The sequence below is a fragment of the Jaculus jaculus genome, chromosome 5, assembly GCF_020740685.1.
Source record: "Jaculus jaculus isolate mJacJac1 chromosome 5, mJacJac1.mat.Y.cur, whole genome shotgun sequence".
NCBI classification, from domain to species: Eukaryota; Metazoa; Chordata; class Mammalia; order Rodentia; family Dipodidae; genus Jaculus; species Jaculus jaculus.
Genome location: NC_059106.1, coordinates 29906421 through 29930288, shown reverse-complemented (window position 1 = coordinate 29930288; position 23868 = coordinate 29906421). Strand labels below are relative to the sequence as shown.

Below are 23868 nucleotides of genomic sequence, written 5' to 3'. Positions count from 1 at the left end.
TTTATTTGACTATCTGTTTATTTTATCCCCATGCTTGTATAAATAATCTGTGCTGGTTTTGATTGAATGTGTATATTGCTCAGTTGAATTTTAGAATTTGCCAGTAAGTTGCTCTACCCCGTATACTATAATACTTGAAAAGCATGACTTCGCAGTGCCTGCCACTACCTGCACAAGACCATCATAATAGGAGGAAAAGAAGTATGATGACATCAACAAAATAAAAGAGAGACTGATTGAGAGAGGGAAGGAGTATGATGGAGAATGGAGTTTCACAGGGGAAAGTTGGGGGAGGGAGGGAATTACTATGAGTTACTGTCTACAATTATGGAAGTTGTCAATAAAAAATTAAACAAGTTTAGAAAAAGAAAAAATACCAGTCAGAAATACTAAAAATGAAAAACAGAATAAGTCCAATTGAAAACTCTGGAAAGTCTCATCAGTAGGATGGATCAAGGAGAGGACAGAATATCTAAACTAGAAGACTAGAGGGAAGTTCTAATACAGTCCAGCAAAGAGAAAGACAAACTAATAGGAAGGCATGAATGGGAATTTCAAGACATTTGGGACACTATGAAGGGATCAAACATAAGGATTCAGGATATAGTAAAAGGAGAAATTTTTCACTCCAAAGTCATAACAGGTATTTCAGCAAAATCACAGATGAAAACTTCCCCCCATTAGGAAAAGTGATGCCAATACAGATATAGGAAGCTTATAGAATACCTAAGAGACAAAATCAGGAAAAAACCTCTTGCTGTCATATTATAATTAAACTACAAAACACACAAACCACAGAAAATATATTGAAAGCAGTTAGAGAGAAAAATAAAGTCACATACAAAGGCAACCCCATCAGAATAATAGCAGGTTGTTCAACACAAACTCTAAAAGCCAGAAGGGCTTGGAATGATGTATTTCAAGTTCTGAAAGATAACAACTATCCACCAAAATTACTTTATCCTGCAAATCTATCCATCCAAGTTGATGGAGAAATAAAGACATTCCACAACAAAAACAGGCTAAAGGAATGTAAAGAAAATACTTGAAAGGATCCTCCATGCTAAACAGAAAGAAAAACACACACATAAGGAATCTGGAAAAAACAAGTCATACTCAAATACTAGTTAATACAAAAGAGTAAAGGAAGAACTGGAAGAACTACAAACCAAGAAGATGGCAAGAATATACACACCTTTTAAAAATAACTCTCAATATTAATGGCCTCAATGCACCAACCAAAAGACACAGGTTTGCAGACTGAGTTTAAAAAGCAGGATCCTTCTGTTTGTTGCCTCCAAGAAACTCATCTTTCCCCAAACCTAGAAAACAAGCAGGTGTCACTATCCTAATGTCTGACAGGGTAGACCTCAAACCAATGTTACTTAGGAAAGATGAGGAAGGTCACTTTATATTGATTAAAGGAACACTCCAACATATAAACATATATGTTTATAAATATATAACATATATGCACCTAACATTGGGGCTCCAAATTTCATCAAATAAACACTATTAGAATTAAGGTTACAGATAACACCAAACACAGTTGTAGTGGGTAACTTCAACACCACTCTCATCTATTAACAAGTAACCCCGGAAAATAAACAGACAAGCATCTGGATTTAATGGGGTCATATATATACAGAACATATCGTCTGAATGTTGCAGAATACACATTCTTTTCAGCAGCAAATGGAACATTCTCTAAAATAGATCATATATTAGGACACAAAGCAAATATTAACAAATATAGGAAAACTGAAATAATTCTTTGCACTCTATCTGACCACAATGGGATTAAACTACAAACAGCAGCAAGAAAAGATATAGAGCATACACAAATCACAGAAACTAACTAATACACTACTAAATGATGAATGGGAGTACATGTTTGATACTGAAAGCCTATGACAGGGGAAGTCATGAGCCCTAGAGATGTAATTGTTGCTGGTGTCAGGCTAAATGTATATAGTATCCTCACCAAACTGTCTGGTAAGCACTTCTCTTAATGTTTGCACCCATATATTAATGCTACTCTCACTTTTGGTTAGACAAGCTTCTCTTTTCAGATGGTGGTGACCTTGTGATGACTCAGAAGGCATAGTGCTGAGAAGTGACAGAGGAATGCTCAGCACTGAAACAGCTCTATCACACCTTCCAAAGCTCAGGGTTCATTGTGGAAGGGGTGGCCTAAAGAATGTAAGAGCCAAAATAAGGATAAGACTCCTTACAACATGCTCTTCCAGACCCAAAATGGCTTGGATATCCATGACCTCCCAGTGACTGACACTACCTACACAAGACCAACATAATAGGAGGAAAAGATGATGACATCAAAATAAAAGAGAGACTTATTGAGAGGGGGAGGGGATATGATGGAGAGTGGAGTTGTGAAGGGGAGAGTGGGGTAGAGGAAATTATCATAGTTTATTGTCTATAATTATGGAGGCTCTCAATAAAATAATTTCTAAAATTATAAAGTATAATATAGTAAAAACATAAACCAGTAACTCACTTATCAAGTATTTTGTATTGTCCATAGTTGTGTGTAATTCCTGCCAGCTCAATAGGATTATACCAACATCATCTCAAACACAAGAAATGCATTTCCTTCTGACCTTCCAGTTCTATGCTGTCACTAAGTGTGATAGTTAAGGTGTTGTCAACTTGATCTATTTAGTAATCCACAGGCTGCTTCTAGGAAGGATCAACTAAAGGAGGAGGTCTTTCCCCCAGGGTGAGCTCTTCCCCCAAAGTGGGCGGCCCCGCTCAGATGGGGACTTGATATAAGGAAGCTCTGGGTAGAAGAGTTCCCTTTTCCTTCCTTCCTTCCACTTGGCTGCCCGAGCTGCTCCCTACCTTCTAGCGTGGATTGAAGACCAGTGCAGACTAAAGACCAACATCAACTGAAGACCCGCGTGGATCGAAACCCAGCGGCTCCTCAGGAGGCCTCCAGGCTTTCCGGCACCATCTGCAGTGCCGGTCGGGACTGCTGAGGCATCTGGCCACATGGACTGAGCAGCTACCAGGTTCGGTGATTCTCGGGCCTGCAACTGCTATTGGACTACTGTAAGCTAATCCAATAAATTCCTTTTTTAAAATAATTCATTCTAGCAATTCTGTTCCTCTAGAGAACGCTGACTAATACACTAAGGGATAAGAATACTTCAGCCCCATTGTCACCACATAGAACCTCCATGCTGTATGTAGCCTGTCCTAAACAGAAACATCATTTAATGAGACATGACTAGATGTACTTTCCTCCCTTGTGTTCTTAATTACATAGTTCATTGTTTTGCAACATCAGTAGCAAGTGTGTACACCATATAGTTGTGCAACTATTTTTCCGAGACAACTGTACACATTTAATGTACTTCATTTTCTTCCTATTTTGTCCTTCCTAAAATTCGTATCTGCCTCCCTTTCTTCCATTTCATTAGTTTTCTATGTTCCTATCCATAAACTTTCTCCACACTACCCAATTATCACTTGCTCTCATAAGATTCTCACTGACTGAATAGTGGCCTGCCTTCTTACAGCTCAGCCTTTAACAGGAGTGTCCTTATATCACCAGTAAGGGGATTGTCTTTGTCTCTTGCATGCAATTGAATTCCTTGTTTCCAGGACTCATATCAATTTTTTTTTTTTTGGCTTATACCTTGTATAGATAGGAGAGCATTTTTAAAATAGATTTCATGGAAAGTTTAGAGGGGGTAGTTAATTTTTTGAGACTTTCATGTGTAGATATGTTTCTTCTACCATTCACATGTGTGTATGCGCATGCGCCCATATACTCACATGCACCTCCTGCATACTAAACAAAGAAACATTCTCAATTCTACTTTGGAAAAATGAGACTCGGCATGTGGTCCATTTACTTAGGATTAAAAATACTCATGACACTACCTCATACTTTCTAATCTGTCTGGTGTAGTAAATATCTTTGTATCATCTCTCCTTTCATACATGTCCCACATGTTGAACCTTTCTTCTTCAAAATGGAATTGAGAATGCACAGCTATGCAGCCAGGGGACAAACTTCGTTGCCTAAACTCTCTCAATGATGCATATTTGTAGGAAACTCCAGAAGTCAGCAACATGAGAAAGCAGCTGCTTGCAGAATACCTTTTTGATGAGTGATGATCATAGCAACGTCTTCTCAGGGCAGGAGTGACAGTTGCAGAATGGAACTGTAGAATGGCTGTCTGTTCCAGGTATGGCAGAGATCCTCACACCAGCAGAGCTCACACAGTGGCTTTTGTGTGTCATACACATCCACCCACACTCTCTGGCTCACCAGAGAAGCCCATAAACAGTCTAAGTAATTGATCTGAAATTGTTAACCTGATTATCTGCCTGACCTACACAGACTAGGCTGTTTGTAATCAATCATGCTAAGTGAAATGGCTAAATATAGATATACATGTTGAAAATATTTTTTCCCCTCACAATTTGCAAGGCAGTATCCCATGACTTTCCAGTTGTTTCTCTGTTGTCTTGTATTAGTTAGCTTCCCATTACCGTAGCAAAACATTGAAGATAATCCACTTAAAAAGTTTTATTTTGGGTCATGGTCTTGGAGGTTTCAGTCCATGATTAGTTGACCTTGTTTCCTTTGGACATGTGGAAAGCCAGTATCTCATGGCTGGGAACGCAGATGAAAGATGTGTACAGGGTACCCAACCCTCTTTGAGAGTACACCCTCCAAGGACAGAAAACAATCCCAGTAAATCTGATCTCTTAACATTTCTATCATCTCCCAATAGTGCCCAGCTGGAGAGTAAGCCTTCAACATATGGCCCCTAGGAGTCATTCAAAACCCAAACCATAATTAAATACCATTCTTTCCTATCTCTGAATATAACTTATTTTTTTTTCTTTCAGAAGGTTTTTAAACTATTCCTTTCAAGTTCCTGTGGTGTAGATATTTTTGGCTTTCTTTACATAGCAAATCTAGCTGCATAGTGTGCACTGCATCACTTAGGGGCACTGTTACTGTCTGAATCCACACATACAACCTATACGGCTGGCTGAGATGGACCTGAGGACACTGTAGGATCTTACAATTTGGAGATGACTGGCATTGAGTTCTAGGAACTCTTCTTCCTAGCCTTTTCTCTCAAGCAATGCCCATGTTCTATTTCAGGTACAAAATAGTCAAATATTATGTCCTAGACTGATCTCTTTTTTCTTTTTTTGTTGTTTGATTTTCCATTCTATGTCACTTTGTTCTACTTTCTGATAGACTTCCTCCACTTTATCATCCAAACTTCTACTGAATATTTAACTTTGCCTATGCTATTTTTAACCTACTGAGTTCTGTTTCAAAAATAGCATTCTGTTCTCTGAGATCCAAAACTTTCTCTTGTCTCTCAGCAGATATCAATTACAAATTTACTCACTTTGGTTTTCCTTCCTGTAAGGTTCTTCCATTCACTACATTCTTTTCTGTTTATTTTTTCTTTCTCTTCTTTTTGTTGTACCCATTGACCTTGAGGTGGTTTTCCTCTCTCTTCTTTCACAGGTGAGGTCACTACTCCTGACACAGTGCCTTTCAGAGGGAGGTTGGGCCTCGGTGGTTGCTGCACATGACTCCATGTGGCTACTTTACTAAGGACACCAATAGTGTTTCTGTGGGTCTTTTATCTTGGTCCAAACCAAAAAAAGAAAAAAAGAAAAAGAAAAGAAACCTGATCAAGGCGTAAGCCTGGAAGCCAGCATGTTCCAACTTCAGGTATTTTTTTTTTCTTTTTGCTAGACAACCAAGTGGTCCTTCCCTTGTCCCTATACCCAGTGTATTTGAGGTAAGAATCCCTCCAGTTCCTCCAGGTCAAGGAAACCATTGTCATCTAGACATTATCCAGGAAAGGAACCCAGGGGCCTTGATAAGTTTCCAAATCAACTGTCTTTACTCCAACTGCACTGTCACTGCAGAGGTCACTGAGCACCTACAGCTCTCTTCTCTCCTTGGGACTCTACAGAATGAGGCTGTTTCTGTATATTCCTCAAACTTGATAACATTTTCAGCTCTGATCTGGAGAGAGTGCTTAGTGGTTAAGGCACCAGCCTGCAAAGCCAAAAGACTCAGATTCAATTCCCCAAGACCCACATAAGCCAGATACACAAGGTGGTGCATGCATCTAGAGTTCATTTTCAGTGGCTGGAGGCCCTGGCAGACCAATTCTCTCTCTCTCTCTCTCTCTCTCTCATAAATAAAATATAAAAAAATTTAAAAACATTTTCAGCTCTCTGATCTATTAATTCACTAGCCAGCCCACTTTCCAGTTTCCATTATTTATTTTATTCTTCGTTTTCATTTTCTTTGTCATCATGAGACTATATTTTTCCATCATTATAATGTCCATCTATATAATAAGAGGAAGAATACATACTGAAAATACCTTTTTAAAAAAATTAAAATCAAATATTTCAGTGTCATATGCCTATAATCCTAGCTAAGTTGTCAGCTATTTCTGCTTAGCAGTTACAACTTATAGAAAAGATGAAAGAAAAGCCAGGAGATATAAATGTAGATTGAGCAATGGGCTCAGTTACTGCAATGAAATTGAAAAGTTTTTCTCCTTTTGTAAAGGCTTCTGGAAGTAGGTCCTTTTTATTCCCAACCTGGTATTTCCTGCAGAGTGCTGAAACTGGAAAAGGCAGTGCTTGAAAATAGATTACAATTCCTTAGGCCCCATTAGAAGGACTGGATTGAGTTTTCTGTTTAGGGATAATGACTATGAGAGCAGGTAAAATCACCTCTTGTGTTCTGTCCTTTGCCAGGTTGTTGCCGCTAGCTCTGGAGAAACATGAAACACTCAAATGAGACTGATGGTCTTGGATTTGGCAGCCTGAAAAATGGCAAACTAAAGTAATATTCTGTTTTTATAAATCCCCAGTCTCAAATATTCTGTTAGAGCAGCCGAGAATCTTCCTGTGAAAGGTCTCAGAATTCAGTGTTTTCTCTCCCTCCACATATGTGTACATACACAGTCATATATAAACATACAAGGGTCAAACTGTATTAACTTACTTCTTGTTTATATGGACAAATTTGGTAAGCATATCTATGTTTATCCTTTTCCTAATAATTCTGAATTTTCAATGTATTCCTTCTTGGTCTTCATCTTATCTCCCCTAGCATAAATTCTAAAGCTCAGCTGTGCACTAAGATTCAGATTCTCCTGTGGTTCAAGAATTCTTTAGGCTTGGTTTGGGGAGATGGCTCACTGGTTAAAGGAACTTGCTTGCAAAGTCTACATAAAGCCAGATGCACAAAGAGGCACATTTGCCTAGAGTTTGTTTGCACTGACAAGAGGCCTTAGAATTCCAATAGTCAGTTTGCCTGTCTTTTTCTTTCTAATGAATAAATCCTTAGACTGTTGTTTAATTGTCAAAATCACCTAGTGACTCTCAAAAATATAGTGCCTGTGTTCTATTTGACACATGCTAAATTCCTTGGTGCCATTTCTCTCTCTCCACTCTCTGTCTCTAACATACACACACACTATGCTAACCCCTAGTGAAGCTGATGAATCCTATACCTATATAGTAGATTATGTTTTCTTAACACTTGATAATTTCATCACACACTTCCTCTAACAGTAAAATGTGAACTACATATTTATATTAATTTTATCTTTATTCATATTTAGTTTTGCTAAGGAGCCAGAATATGTAGGCCACACCAAATCTGTTTGACATGAATAATTTTGAACTGATTTTTCTGAGAAATATAGGCACATGGTACTTAAGTTTCTCTTTTATGAGGAATTTAACATTATAAAATAAATCTCATTTCTTTTTAAATACTATATATACATATATACACATGTTTTTAGAGGAAGGGTTTTGCTCTAGCTCAAGCTGACCTAGAATTTACTATGTAGTCTCAGAGTGGCTTTGAACTCATAGCAATCCATCATCCTTTGCCTGCCAGGCTAAAGCTTCCCCTCGAGACTACAAGCTGAAAGAAATCTTTGGCTTCCATCATCTGCTTTTGGTCAGGTTTTTGTCCTAGAAATGCCATGGTAGCTACAACAGAAACTTGGTACCAGGAGTGGGGCTATTGCTGCAACAAGCCTATGCGGTTTCTAATCTTTTAGAACTGCTTTGTGGGAGGAATATGGAAGGAGTCTGAAACTTTGGACTAACAGATTTTTTTTTACAGTGCTGTAAGCAGAGCTTGATGGACCATTCTAGTAAGTGTTGAAAAACCTAAGTGCAGAAAGAACTGTGGACTTTGTAGGCCCACCTTATGATGGGAAGCATTTTATCAGAACTGGCCTAGCAGCAGTTTGTGTGAGAAGCTGGCTGCTATGCTTATGTCATAAGATCCTTACCAAAGATGAATTGGTAATGAACTAGCATGTTTGGCAGATAAAGTAGCAGAAAGAAATGTAAAGCTTAACACAGACAGAAATGAAAGTTTCAGGCCACAGAACGGCAATTGTTTGAGAGATTACCACCACTGAGATTGGAACACTTACATTCCCTGAGCCCCTGAGACAGAGACATGAGGTAGAAAGTCTCCTTTCCTTTAGAGATGGCTTTGAATAAACCTATTGAGGAGTTCATTCAGTTTCTGTTTTTCAGGGTTTTTTGTAGAACAGTAGGAAAATTAGATGTCATATTCTAGTAAAGGTGAAGGAAAAGTAAGATTTATGAAATATGGAAACCTTTTAATGGCATCTACTAAATAATAGATCAGATCTGGTTTGATGGACATACTACTAAAAATAAGGCAATAAAAGCAGAATGTTGTATCAAAGAGAAGAAGCCAATCATTCTTTACAAAGATAAGCAAATTTCCACTTAAAATTTCCAGCCCGGCATTTTTTGTTTCTGAGTTTTTGAGTTCGTTTCTGGTGGTTGTTTTGCAGTTCTGAAGACTGAACCCATGAGTCTTGTGCATGCTAAAGATGCATTTTACCACTGAGTTATGCCCTAGGTACATTCAAAAGAACTAAAGCTATCAGTAAATCCAGAGTAAAATACAATTAATGTCAACACAGAAACTCGATATCACTGTTACCAGAAGGTCTTTAAATTTTTTTTGCATGTCTGTATAGTACACATGCATGTGTGTATGAGTGTGTCTATGTCCATGTGTGAAGATGTGAGTGCATGTGTGTATGCATGCATGAGGAGGTCAAAGATTGATATTAGGTATCTTCAATCCCTCTCTACTTTATGTTTTAAGATTGGGATTCTCACTGAGCCTGGAGCTCACTGATTTAGCCTGACTAGTTCCAGGGCTTCCCTCTATCTTCACCTCCCCAGCACAGGGGTTACAGAAAAACAACACTACACCCAGATTTTACATGGGTGCTGGGTATCTAAACTCATGTTGTCATGTTTGTGCAGCAAGCATTTTACCAACTTAGCCATCTCCCCAGCCAACAATTTTCAAGTTTTGAGATAAAATTGTGATATTGTATCCCAGTGAAAAAATATTAAAAGAAAATATTTTGCTGCAGAATGACAAGAATTATTAATAAGTAATGATATGCAAAGCCAGAATTAATAATCACTGATAAAATTTTAAATCAAAGCATAAAATTGAAAGACACAAACTATGAAGGAGTCCAGGAAATGCCATCCGAAAATAGGATGATTTGAACTGAGGGTTCATGGGAAGAGGAGAGGTTTCACATGTATTTTCTGAGCTCCCCTTGTCTGTCTATAGATAGATCCGTGGAAGGAATTTCATCTCAGCAATAAAAATTTTACTAACCACAGAGGATAAACTTGAATCATGACAAATAAAAGTAGAGGTTGACACCATGCACAGACAATGATCTAGAATCCTGAGGGCCATTTTCAGATACCTCATATTACCTGAGAGACTTCAGACAACCTTTCTTCACCAAGGGTTTCCTTTCTTCCCTTCCCTAGGTTGGGTGTCTGTCATGCCTCAGAATCCCAAAGTCTCTATTCATTTCCACAGCTCAGGATGGGATGTTAGTTTCAATCATCTGTCCCTTCTTCCATTCAGTCCATGGTAAGGGACTCCTGTGCTTACATACAGAATTGATTCCTTTTCCTTTCAACAAGTTTTATTTTAAATTAGTACATTGCCAAGGAATCTAGATAGACAGAGGAGACTCATTTTTACTCCTTATATGTGCATATGATTCTTGTGATTCTAAAGGTAAGGATTGTAGAAGTAGCTACAAAATTTACTGACTGTCAAGTCAGTCTTCTATATTCAAGATACATGCATTGTCATTTTAATTTATTCCCATAATGGGATCTGAAATGGATACAATAGGTACTTTCATTATGTGAATGCACCAGCACCGCACAAGAAGGTAACTAACTTACCGAAGGTCGTGCTCATGAATGCTTTAGCCACTACTTGAACCCCAGCCATCTTTCCTCCACAGAAGATCCTCATAAGAAAAATGATTCCTAAGATTGGGTAACATCCTCTAATTATTTAAATAGTCTGTGGGTTTAGATAGCACTTAACCAAAAGTCTTTTCCTAAATCACTGAGCATGTCAGTATGACTAGCCCTTAGTGACTTCTGATTCCATGCTTTCGATCACTAATTGACAATTTAAAAGGAGGATAGGGGCTGGAGGGATGGCTTAGCGGTTAAGGCACTTGCCTGCGAAGCCTAAGGACCCAGGTTTGATTCTCTAGAACCCATGTAAGCCAGATGTACAAGGTGGCACATGTGTCTGGAGTTCATTTGCAGTGGCTAGAGGCCCTGGCAAGCCCATTCTCTATCTGCCTCTTTCCTCTCTCTTTCTCTCTCTCTCTTTCACACACACACACACACACACACACACACACACACACACACACACATAAATGAACAAAAGATAGGTTTAATTTGGCTCATGGCTTCATAGGTTTCAGTGCCTTGGTAGTTCACACCATTGTCTGGTGGCCAGTACTGAGGCAGATATTATGGTTGAAAGTCTAACCCTTTCATTGTCTCCCAATAGAACAGGCTGGTGACCAAGCCACTAGCATATGGTCCTTTGGGGGATATTTAAGATCCATACCAACATAAAATAAAACAAGACACACTTACCAATGTTACTTGCCTCTAAGTTGTCCAGGCTTCACATCGACTGCCATCTTGCTCTATTGTAATTAAGTCAGTTACAACTTCTTTTTAAAGTACTTCATTTTTCATCTATTTATTTGAGAGAGAAGACAGAGAGAGAAAGAGAGTGAACAAGAGAGGGAGAGAAAGAGAGACTGGACATACCAGGGTCTCCAGCTGTTGAAAATGAACTCACCTTGTGCATCTGGCTTATGTGGGTCCTAAGAAATCAAACCTGGGTCCTTTGGTTTTGCAGGCAAGAACCTTAACCACTAAGCCATGTGTAGCAGACATCTTCAGGTTTGCTGAGATAAACTTCCAGACCAGGCACAGTTATGGAAGAAAGGATATTTATTCAAACTTACAGATCCAGGGGAAGTTCCATAATGGCAGAAGAAGCTGGCCTGCCTTCACAGGTCCAAGCAGAGAGAGAAGAAGCACAAGCCTAAAAGCCAAAAGCCACACAGCACAGCACACTTCAAGAACACCAGCTAGGCACACTTTGCATGTTTTTATATTGAAATCTGAAACCCATCACCACACCTTAAGATCCACCCAGTGACATTGCCTCTAGCCAGGTGGCTGCAGATGCAAACTCCAAACTAATTTAAAAAACTGAATATATTGGGGGCCATCTATTCAAACTACCACGCCATCTCTCCAGCCCTCAGTTACAACTTTCCATCAATCACCTTGAGTGATTTCTTGCTGAGGATGTGCTGCCCTGACTACATTAGGAGTCCTCTTTGTCCTGTACCAGACATTAGTGATCAACTGTCTGGGTGGTCTTTATCTGTGCTGACACATTATGAGTCTCACAAAATTCCACTTCAGAGGATTATTATCTTAGTATTTGGAACCTCTTGTCTACTGGATACTCATTAATGGCTTTTCTCTCCACTTTTCTTTGAGGAAGTAGAGGGAGTAAGGTTTTGTTTTTGTTTAATGTCTTAGTAAATTACTCTAAGTACTGAGGTCAAATTAGTGAGTTTAAAAATCTACATAATTTTAGGCAAAACAGATTGCATACAATGGTTTGAAAGAAAAACCATTAAGAGAACTGCAAGAAAAAGAAAAAGGAAAAAAAGAAAGAAAAGAAAAAGAATTAAGAAATAGAGTCAGAGAGAAATGTGAACCCAGGAATATTCCAAAGAAGCAAAATCTGTAAACAGCCTAAAGGGAAAAGGATTTCTACATTGTTCTTTTTAAAGAAATCCCAGTTGCTCAGGCAACAAAACCACAGATTAACTGCTGGGACCTCATGAAATGACAAAGATTTTGTACAGCAAAGGACACTGAATAAAGCAAAGAGGCAACCTACAGAATGGGAAAAAAATCTTTGCCAGCTATACATCTGATAGAGGATTAATATCTAGGATATACAAAGAACTCAAAAAGTTAAATAATAACAAATTAAACAAACCAATTAAAAATGGGCTATGGAACAAAATAGAGAGTTCTCAAAAGAAAAAATACAGATGACATATAAGCACCTAAAAAATGTACTACATTCCTAGTCATTAGGAAAATGCAGAGTAAAACTACAGTGAGATCCCACTCACTCCTCTTAGATTGGCTACCATCATGGAAACAAATGACCATAAATGCTGGTGAGGATGAGGAAAAACCCGGGAATGCAATCTGTTCCAGCCATTGTGGAAGTCAATGTGGAGGTTCCTTAGACATCTAAAAATAGATCTACCATATGACCCTGCTATAGCACTCCTAGGCATATATCCTAATGACTCATCCCACTACCTTAGAGAAACTTGCTCAACCATGTTTATTGCCACTCTATTCACAATAGCTGGGAAATGGAACCAGGTTAGATGCCCCTCAATTAATGAATGGATAATGAAGGTATGGCATATTTACACAATGCAGTTCAATTCAGCAGCAAAGAAAAGTTAAGTTAGGAAATTTGCAGGAAAATGTATGGATCTGGAAAGGATTATACTAAGTGAGGTAACGCAGGCCCAGAAAGCCAAAGGTCACATGTTCTCTCTCATATGTAGATCATAGCTACAGATGATTGGACTTCTGTGTGAATAGGAAGAAAACTCAGTAGCAGATGCCAGTAAGCTAGAAAGGAGATATAAAGGGAATAGAAAGGAATGGAGAGGGGTACTTAATAGGATGGTATTATATATACGTAAGTAGAAGAACAGATTAATGGGGGTGAACGACCTAAGGAAGGTCAGGGAAGAGATTGAGCAATGGAAAGGTGGAGGGAGGGCTAATCAAAATCTAAAGGGGTATAAATAAATCATTTGGAAACCTACTTTTTTGGACAATGGATCACTCAGGAGCCATAGATTGTAACTGGAAAATTTTCAGTGTCAGAGATGGAATACCTTCCTGTGAGTTGTTGGCCAGGGAGGTCCCTGGTGCCCCCAAACATTACAGGCCATTGCCAAGGACCTTAGTTTCCCAGCAGGAGTAAATGGTAAGACCTTATTGCTGAAGACTCCACATACTTGCAAGGACTGCAAGGCCACTGAGGAATCTTGCTGTAAGTGTGCTGATAACCTCCTCTATGGAGACCAGGTGACAAAAAGCTAAAAGAAGACATTCTTCATGCAGTTTAATGTCAAAGATAGAATCACCAGTGAAGATACTTAGCAGTGGACACTGCAAGCCTTATATTTGGCCAGCCAGGCCAAATGAGCCAACTGGTGCAATAGTGGTATGTATGTCATGGTAGAAATCAACTGCCCTGTAATTTGACTGGAGGCCCACTCCATGGAAGGGAATACATTCCTGATATTGAAAACCTACAACAGGAGTAGTCATGAGCCCTAGGGGTGTAATGTCTGCTTCTGTCTGGCTAAATGTATATACTATGCTCATCAAAGTGCCCAATAAGCACTTTTCTTAATGTTCATACCCATACATTAATGCTACTCTCACTTTTGGTAGACAACCTTCTCTTCTAAGATGGCAGTGACCTTGGGATGACTCAGAAGACATCATGGTGCTGGAAAGAAGTGACAGAGGAGTTCTCAGCAGTGCAGTATCTCTATCACACCTTCCAAGGCTCAGAGTCCATTGCAGAAGATGTGGCATAAAGAATGTAAGAGCCAAAGGAAGAGTAGGACTTCTTACAACATGCTCCTCCAGACGCAAAATGGCCTGGATATCCATGACCTCACAGTGCCTGACACTATCTATACAAGACCATCAAAATAGGAGGAAAAGATGATGACATCAAAATAAAAGCTTGAGAAGGTGAGGGGATATGATGGAGAGTGGAGTTTCAAAGGGGAAAGTGGGGAGAGGGAGGGCATTACCATGGGATATTGTTTATAATCATGGAAGTTGTTAATAAAAATAAATTAATTAAAAAAACAAAAAAATTTAAAAAAGAAATCCAGGATTTACACTGAACACAGATTTTCAAGATATTTCTGAAATACCACCAAACACAAATAAGGATGGAGGGGAAATATTAGCTTTCCCAGAAATATGGAAAGCCTTGCATATGTATACATTTAATCTGTGCCAATACATTACTGTTGAGCTGATAAGGAATGCTAAAGGAGGACAACAGCGATTTCTACTGTGTGTGTGTGTGTGTGTGCATCTGTGTGGGGGGGGCTCATGTCACACTGTGCATATGGAGGTCAGAAGACACACTGGCACTTCTGTCCTCTCCTTCCACCTTCTGAAACAGGGATTCTGTTGTTGTTCCTGCATGTGTGCCAGCCTAGCTGGCCTGCACACTTGCAGTGTCTCCTGGCTCTGCCTCTCATTGCTGTAGACAAACTGGGATTGCAGATGCATGCTTCCAGTTTCATGTGGTGCTGAGGCATCAAACGCCAGCTGGCAGCCTTGAAAGAAAACTCTTTTAAATGCTCAGATATCCCCAGCCCCCTGGTCTAGTTAAAAGTATCCTAGTCATGTGAGACAATTTTACTTCATGCTAAGATACTTTAATATTACTGTTTTTCCTCATGAAGATATTATAACTCCAATCTAGTTATTAGCACAGATTTGGAAACACTGCTATTTTTCTGCCAAAATTCATTTACCCTTCTTGGGCAATGGTACCTCTCACCACACATTTTTGAGCATAATGTTCTACTATGTGGTAGGTTTTGGCCAATGGGGAAGAGCAGCAGTGAAGGTACCATTTTGGATGGTGAGCTTAACTCCCTCAACAGCTGGAATGTAAGCATGCTGGCCCAGCTCACATCATGCAATTGGTGACAACCTTAGAGAGCAGAGAAGCCTGCCAACCCAGATTCTCCCTCTGGAACTCTTAAGAATGAGAGAAACAGTCTCTTGTTGTCACTGCTGCTACAGCAGTCTGGCACAACTAATATAGCTGGCTGTCTCTTCTTACAGGGTCACAGTGCCTTCTAACTCAGCAGATCATCTCTGTGCTAATTGCTGCACTCAAGAGTGGTACCAATTTCCCGCCAGCAGCCACTTATCAATTAAATGGGCAGGTGATTAAATCTGTTAGAGAACCAGTTCATTTTGAGAAGTTCAGGCTATATCTTAAGTCTCTCTCTTCTCTGGTCTGGGTACACACTGAGGTTTTTGCTTTAGGAATGTTCTATGAGCATTGTTTAGAATTTTAAAAACTGTAATTACACAATTAGTCCCTTTAGATTTAGCAAGTGCTTTTCAGCAAGGCATCAAAGGCAGTGAAGTGACAGCTACTTCCAAATTTCCTGACTTGTATTCTTATACTCAGCCATGGCATTTCCTTCTCTAGTTCTTATTACATCACTAGGACTGTTCGGATTTCACTGCAAGAAACAAAAGTGCGAGAGCTTCCTGTTTGCCATCAGAACTGAATGCCTTCTTTGAGTTTATTTTACAAATTGGCTGCACCAGTGTTACACAACACACTGGTATGAGCTTCCTTCACAATTACCTACTTTGCACACAACTTTTAATTGTACCTTAACAAGCTAAGAATTAAACCACATTATCCATTCCTGAAGTTCTTCACATAGGGAATTATACCTCAAGTGGAACATCTGCTTAGATTCACTCAATGCTTCACTCAAGTGCACCTCACTGGGGCTGTCTTTGTAAATGCTGCCAACCTCCCTGGCATGGGCAGTTGCAATTCAAAAATCATTCTAGTTCAAAAAGTTAGAATATCAAATACACATACCTCATGGTATCAATTCATCCTTTTTGAAAACTACTATTGTCTAAGTTCTAATTGTCAGCAGTCAGGCCGGGTACCTAGTGAACCCATTCAGCCATTCTAAGCAATATGAGAAAAAAACAGTTCAATATTATGAAAAGACAAGGCTGGGTTGTGGAAGCCTAGTTTCTGGTATGGACAACATTCATACACTGTAAGTATTAAGGAGAAGAAAGTTAACTGGGCTCTGTCATGTGTGTGCTGAACATGACTGGCAGGCAGTCTTCAGTGCAGATGGAAACATGACTTACCTCATAGTGACCACAGCTTAGTGGACCAGTAAACTCAACATAAACAAAGAACAACAATGGCAGATATAACACTATGAACATTTACCTCTGGCAGAAAGGAAGCAAAACATCAACGAATGACGAGTAAATATCTCTAGACAAGCCACATGTGTGTGATTTAAATGTGACACTGAGCACATTTGGTGGCCCCTTAATCACACAGAGCTATGATACTATCAAAGAATGCCAAAAAGAAAATAAAGGTGTGTGTGCTGAGTGGGGGGGTGCTCTCTCAGGTTGACCAAATCTAATGTTTTAGTACATTATCCATAGGACAGCCCCACAATTTAAAATTAAAAAATTAACCACCAGGCATGGTGGTACACACCTTTAATCCCAGCACTCAGGAGACAGATGTAGGAGGATCGCTGTGAGTTCAATGCCACCCTAAGACTACATAGTGAATTTCAGGTCCAGCGTGAGCTACAGTGAGACCTTACCTCAAAAAAAAAAAAAAAAAAAAAAAAAAAAAGGAATGATGTCTTATTATTTTAGAATTAAGTCTAATGATATTACTTACTAGTATTTCAAATTGACACAGAACAACATAATAGGGGAAATAGGGCCAGAAAATGACAATGGTGAAAACAGAAACCAGAACATGAGGAAGGAGACAGAAAGCTTTTATAAAGCAGGAAGATTAGTCCAAGTGAGGTGAAATCCCTGAAGCTCACACTGCACATCAGCCCAGCACAGCTTTCCCTCCACAGACCCAGCCCTGAGGCACAAAGGGAAGAAGGCAGATAGAGTAATCTGAAAGTAATTCCATCACAAGCAACTACTTTGTCATATTTTACACACAAAATCAACTGTTTGGAAAAATCAATTGTGAGAAACAAGACTTAAATACGGTTTTGCTACGAGTAGTCTGGTAACAGTGAATTATCTTGCTAACCTTTACTCAAACAACTGTCCGTGACCCAGTTTTTAGCTGCGTGAAATAAGCTGTGCCTCCCCCCCCAAGGGGTGTGTTTTGATCTGATTCATACTACTTGCACCGATCCCACTGACCACTGGCACAAGCATACTGTCTCGATTACTGAACAGTGCAATGCAAAAGCAGCTTCATTCTCAAGGAGGCTCCGCAGAGAAAAGAGCAAAGCCAGGAGCTGCTGTCTGACATGAGTCGACCTTTTCTCCTAAGCAAACCAGAGCAAGCCTCTTGGACAAGGCCAAAACTTCAGTTCAGGTTAATAGAAGTTTGGTATTTCAATTCCTCTTGGTTCCGTTATCTCAAGATGTTTGGAAGATGATACAAAATAAATTCTAATGGGGGAGGGGTTATGTGTCAAACACCATGCTTTTAAATTACAGAATTTAATACTTTGGGGCTGAAGGTAGAGCTCAGTGGTGAAATGTGTGCTGAGCACTCATTAGGCTCAGGTTACAGTCCCCCACTCCTGAGAATGTCCACGTCTCCTTATAGGTGACCATTTCAGTTTACAATGCCTAGATATAGAATTGGTGATTCATCCCAATACTTCTAGAGTTAAACCATTATTTAACTTTATGTTCACCCACCAAATTTTTCCACAGTTCCTATTTCTCTCCAATGTATTCCCTCATTGAACAATTGTTGATCACCTATTCAAGGTGGTTGAAATTAGGAATCCTACAATGAACCAAATGTAACCTAACCCTATTGCACTTCTACACATGGGGAATAAAACTAAACTGCACTTGGGTTTCTCAGCGACTCTGACATCATTGTATTCTAGAAATAATTTTTAAAAATGAGTCTAGAATGATTTCATGTGACAAATAAACAACAGCATTCTCCATACACACTCCTGAATTTATCAAGTGCATTTTACCACTGTCATATCCGGTATTCCTGTAAGTGAATTCCACAGACTGGGCCATCAATAAGGAATAAAGGCTTATTTAGCTCCTGGTTTTGGAGCCCAGGAGAGGGAGTCTAGCACCAGCTTCTGAAATGGAGGGTTCACAGAATCACGGCATGACAGATGGGTCACGTGGTAGAGAAAGCGAGGTGCCTAAAGACTGCTTTTGTAACAAAACAATCCCTCAACAACCCAGAAATGGACCCAATTACTTCCCAAAGATCTCACCTCCAAGTGCCATGTACAGCTTTGGGGATTATGTTTCCAACACACACATTCCAAGAGCACACCTACATTACAGCACCTACGTAGGAAATTACTATGTAAAATCTATTTTTTCTTCTCTGATACCTTTCTTCCCTATGAACTTGCTAACATGGTAAATAAAGGAGAAAAATACACATAAATTCAACTAAAGCAGCAAGGCTCTCAAGACCCTGTTTTTTATGTTATTTTATCACAAAATATATGAAGAAAGTATTCAACCTAAAGACAATTTTCACATGCTGGCAATAAATAATCTGATGTTCGTAGGATCCTGCAGCACTCCTCTCTACAAAACTTGGTTCCTGAGAAAAACTCTGTAGCTAATGAAAATGAAGCCTATGGACACAAGAACAGAAAACTAATTAAAAGTATCCATGCACATGTCCCTGTGATACCAACAGGAGTTTTACACTTAATTCAATAAAGTGTGTAACTTTTAGAGAAAGCATTTGAGTGAAGTCAGGTATTAGGCTTATGCCATTTTAATTTTTATTTATTTGAGAGAAAGGGGCAGATAGAGAGATAAAGGGCACAACAGGGCCTCTAGCCACTGTGAATGAACTCCACATGCTTTGTGCCACCATGTGAATCTGGTTTACATGGTTATGAGGAATTGAACCTGGGTCCTTAGGCTTCATAGGCAAGCACCTTTAATTGCTAAGCCGTCTCTCCAGCCCCCATTTTAATTTTTAAACAGCAATGACTCACATTAATAGTAACCTGTATCTTAGGTGTTGCTTGCTTATTTTTGTTGTCCAGACAGGGTCTTGCTATACATCCCAGGCTGGCCTGGAGCTCGCCATCCTCCTGCTGCAGTTTCTCAAATAGGATTGAACATGTGCCGTCACTCAGTTTGTATCATAGTTACCTGTGTGCCACTTTAATACAGTTCTCAAGTTAACAGTATGATTTTCTTAGTAATTTACCTCAGAACATCAGTTGGGTTTATACATCTTTCCCAAGCCCAAGATATAACAGAAAAGTTAACTGTAAAGAAAACTCGAGCTCACAGTGTCAACCGTCCCACTCCACAGTGTTGAGTCTCTTGGCTGCTCTGCAAAAGTAACTGAAGGAATTAAATCTACCAAATAAACCAGTTTGCTAAAAGTAAGAACGAGCCACACAACTACCTCTTCAGGGGCTCATGAACTGGCTGACCCAGTCCTGCTCCTGCTGACATATAAAAGTGGTCTCACAGTATAGAACATTATAGAATAGTAGTGAATACTAGATTTCCTCCTAAACCACAGAAAAAGAATGGAAGACTCAAACCTTTCAAGACCAACAACTTAAAAAAAAAAGAACAACTTTCCTAACACTGGCATTTTTACACATGAAGCACAATGCATACCTTTTAAAAGGTTGCTACAGACATCACAATTTACAATCGATCTTACCCTAAAAATGTAAAACATACTCATTCATTCCACCAGCTGAGAATCTGTTGTAAACATACTATATTGTGGAATAGTATTATATTATCATGTGATCTGACTCTAGAAACAATTTCATTTAAAAACCTCATACTTCAGAGTATAAACTAATGACCAGAGATCCTAATTTGGAAACAAAACAGAACACTAGGAATCTATATCAGTAAAAGTCATAAAGGGCACTTAAGGAACTTAATTTTCTTCACTCTTAATTTTCAACATCCCCAAATTTCGTAGAGCACCAAAGTGTAAGGATAACATGTACATCTAGTAAGAGTTCTTTCTTACCAAATTATTTAGTGTAGTCATGGTGCAAAGCTTTACATAAAGTTTCAGAGACCCACAATTAAAAAACTTTTAAAGGAGCTGGACGTGGTGGCACACACCTTTAATCCCAGCACTAGGAAGGCAGAGGTAGGAGGATCGCTGTTGAGTTCAAGGCCAACTTGAGACTACATAGTGAATTCCAGGTCAGCCTGGACTAGAGTGAGACTGTACCTTGAAACCCACCGCCCCCCCCGAAAAAGAGCTTTTAAACGTATGGCAAATTGTCTTTCCTTAATAACCAATGACATCAGGCTCAAGTGATTATAATCATGGTATCTATGTGATCAACTGAAAAACTGCAATCTGTATTCTGTAATACACATCGTACCCAACACTATGTATATAGAGAGATGTACTCTTCTGGTCTGTGCTGCTATAATAAAACACCTGAGACTGTGTTATTCATAAAAGAAGTTTTTCTGACAGTTCTAGAGGCTGGGAGGTGCAATATCAAGAAACTGGCAGGTCAGAAACTGTAAGGTCAGCTCCTTACAGATGGTGGCCTCTATATTTCACACTGTATGGTGCAAGAGCCAAAGGGACTTGGCCAATGTCCTCCAGCCCTCTCATGGATGAGGACAAAACTTGCCCTCCTCTATTCTTTAGACAGTAGAGATAGCTAAAATTTGATACACATTATAATCAGAAATAATGAGAGCAATTTCTCCAGTCATTCCACCTTTGAATTATATAGCATTGAGACTTACCCTTTGAAATTACTAATGATTTGCCTACCCAGTTCATGTGAGAATTTGGGAAAACTCTCATAATTTTCAGCATTTTTATACATGAAAAATAGTTTCATTGATTTAAGAAACATTCCTACAGATATCACATTTTAAAAACCACTCTTCCCCAAAGATGTAAAAGTATGCATTTTATTCATTCATTCCATCAGCTCAGAATTGTTCTATTGTACAAATACATTATTGTACAAAAAAATCACAAAATGTTACAAAATAAAAAAGTACAAACTGAATTACTTAATAAATATGACTACAGGTAGTTAAACAGGACCGATTTTTAGATTGGAAACACTGTTTGACCCAGCAAACCATACAGGCTCTGTTTACATTTTTACATAACACAAGGTAATTCCATTTTGTCTTTTGGAAGAATGTGAAAGGAACAGAGTATTAAGACAGTCTGCCCCTAGTATAAAACAACTGCCAAGGCTGCCTGCAGGCTCGCATGCCGTCACTCTTTACGGCTCTCAGAGCTCAAGAAGCTATACAGAACAGGAGGGCTGATATTCCCGCACAATTTCATACCCTATTAAAATTCTTTCCTAAGAAACTGCAATAAAACAGCTGAGAGCACCAGACAATCTAATCTACTCTAAACATCAGAGTATAGAATCATCATTCTGCCATCAGTAAGACTTTTCATTCAAGTAAGACCTGCTACTGTCCTTTAAAGTCAAATCATCACACAGCTATCCCTTGAGCATTTCTCTTCAAACACTGAACATATCTAGAAAAATAACATCCCCCCAAAAAAGGAAAACAACAAATCAGGTTGTTTCATCAAAATGGAATGGGCCAATCATCTGGTAACATGAATGTATCAATATCCATTTGAAATAATTAAGAATTGTAAAACTTAAATGCCAACAGAGTAAAATAACTACTAAATCACAAACTGTCCAAATCATAAATTTCATATAAAGCAGTTCTCTGAATTTATGCTTAAAAGCTGTCTTTCAAAGTGGAACACAATATAGATGAAAAGTACACCAATTTTTAAAAACGTTGTGCAAAAATACATTTTTATAGAAAACAGACTGAGGAATGAATAAATTCATACTGTGAGACATTAGCTTGCAAATTAAGTAGTGCTCACTTTATAAAGCAAATCATAAATAGCAGTAGGATCACCCAAAGCTATCAGGAAACATCATTTAGGTAACCAGCAACCTTAGGATCTGAGGAAACATTCAAAGAAAAAATGATTAAGGCATTACACCTACAGTAAATCTACTAGGAAGTTTAAAAGTGCTATTACCCTGATTAGAGTTCATGTGATTCTCCAAACACAACTGATGTATGCCATTTTCCCCGGGGTGCAAGGTTTGCAGACATTTCAAGAGCATGCATTTTGTTCAATATACATTTTGGATAGGGATATGGCCATGGATTTGGCAAGCTCTTCATCACGTTTTCTCTGCACTTGAGTTTGCTTGCACCAATTGTCATACTCGGGGTTGGGGTAGGAGTGATCAAAAACCGCATCATAGTGTCCATTGCTGAGCCAGCTGAGCCAAATACTAGGCCTTAGAGAATCCTCTGGGCCCAAATAGTGAATCATGGTTGACACTGTGGGGCTCTCCAGCCTCCCGCCAGTAGTTAAGTGAATATTCACATTCAGCATCTGGCCCATGGCCAGCAATTCAGGGTAACCGGCCCACGCTCCGTCTTGGGCGGCAGCGATGATAAACTCCCCCACGTCGCCCTCAATCAAGGGGCTGAAGTGGTCCAGATGATCGGCGATATAGTGCACCGTCTGCTCCCGGAGCTCTCGGTGCAGGCTCTGATCCCCGTACACCGTCTTGCTGACAGCTCGGTAGAGGCAGTTGCCATCGGGAATGATGTGGAATCGGAACTTATTCCTCTGTCTCAGGTACTTGTCCTGCCTTTCCACCTCGGCCAGGTACAGGGCGAGCTTCTCGTCTCTGGGATCCGACCTGGATGCCACCACCGAGGTCTCGGAGGCGCCGGTCTGGGTCACCTCCCCGTTCCTTGTGGATGCCCGGTGCGCCTCGGCCTCCGGGTCGTGCCGCCGAGGTACGTCGGCACCCGGAGGGTCACTGCGATCGCAGCCTCGGGGAATCCTCCCGGCCCGAGGCTCCTCGCCCCACAAGCCGGGGGTGGCAGGCTCTGGGCTCCCGGGTGGCGGCGCCGGGCCCCGGTGCTTGGCGACGGCCAGGGCCTGGCGGTGCTCGCTCAGTCGGAAGTTTCTGTCGGGCCCCTCCCGGGAGGCATCCAGACCGGCGGGCTCGGGACCGTCGGGCCTCAGCAGCTCCTCCAGCAGCCAAGCCGAGGAGCCTCGCCGCGGCGGTACCGGGGCTCCGGGCGCCGGAGCTAGCAGGAGGCAGCGGCTGCGCGGGGCTGCGCCCGTCGCGGGGCCGGGGCCGGGGTCGGGTCCCGGGAGCAGGAGCCGCTCGGCACCCAGGGCCCGCACGGTGATCTGCGCCGTGGACTTGTAGTGCGGCGGCAGCGGCGGCTTGCAGGAGGCGCCGGCCGGGCCGGGGGCGGCGGCGGAGGCCGAGGAGGGCGCGGCGGGCCCGGACACCATCTCGAAGCAGGAGGAGAAGGCGGGCATCTTGGTGGCAGCGGAGGCGGCTTCTCGGGGCTCGGCGGCGGCGGCTGCGGCGGCGGGCTGGCACTCACCAGTGTCGGGCTCGGGTGCTCCGCTGGCCGCTCCCGGGGGTTGCAAGGAGACCTTGAAGGCTGAGGAGGCGGCGGCGGCGGCGGCGG

General features: G+C 40.5%; 1 protein-coding gene across 1 annotated transcript in view; it reads right to left on the bottom strand.

Annotated features, from left to right (window-relative positions):
* Nucleotides 1-21256: 21256 nt before the first annotated feature.
* Otud1 (OTU deubiquitinase 1) overlaps nucleotides 21257-23868 on the bottom strand; it is an 11681-nt gene continuing 9069 nt past the window's right edge. Inside the window, exon 2 of the mRNA XM_045149063.1 lies at nucleotides 21257-23841. Coding sequence (XP_045004998.1) covers nucleotides 22475-23841 — 1367 coding nt within the window. The 3' untranslated portion in view covers nucleotides 21257-22474. The remainder of the gene's footprint in view (nucleotides 23842-23868) is intronic.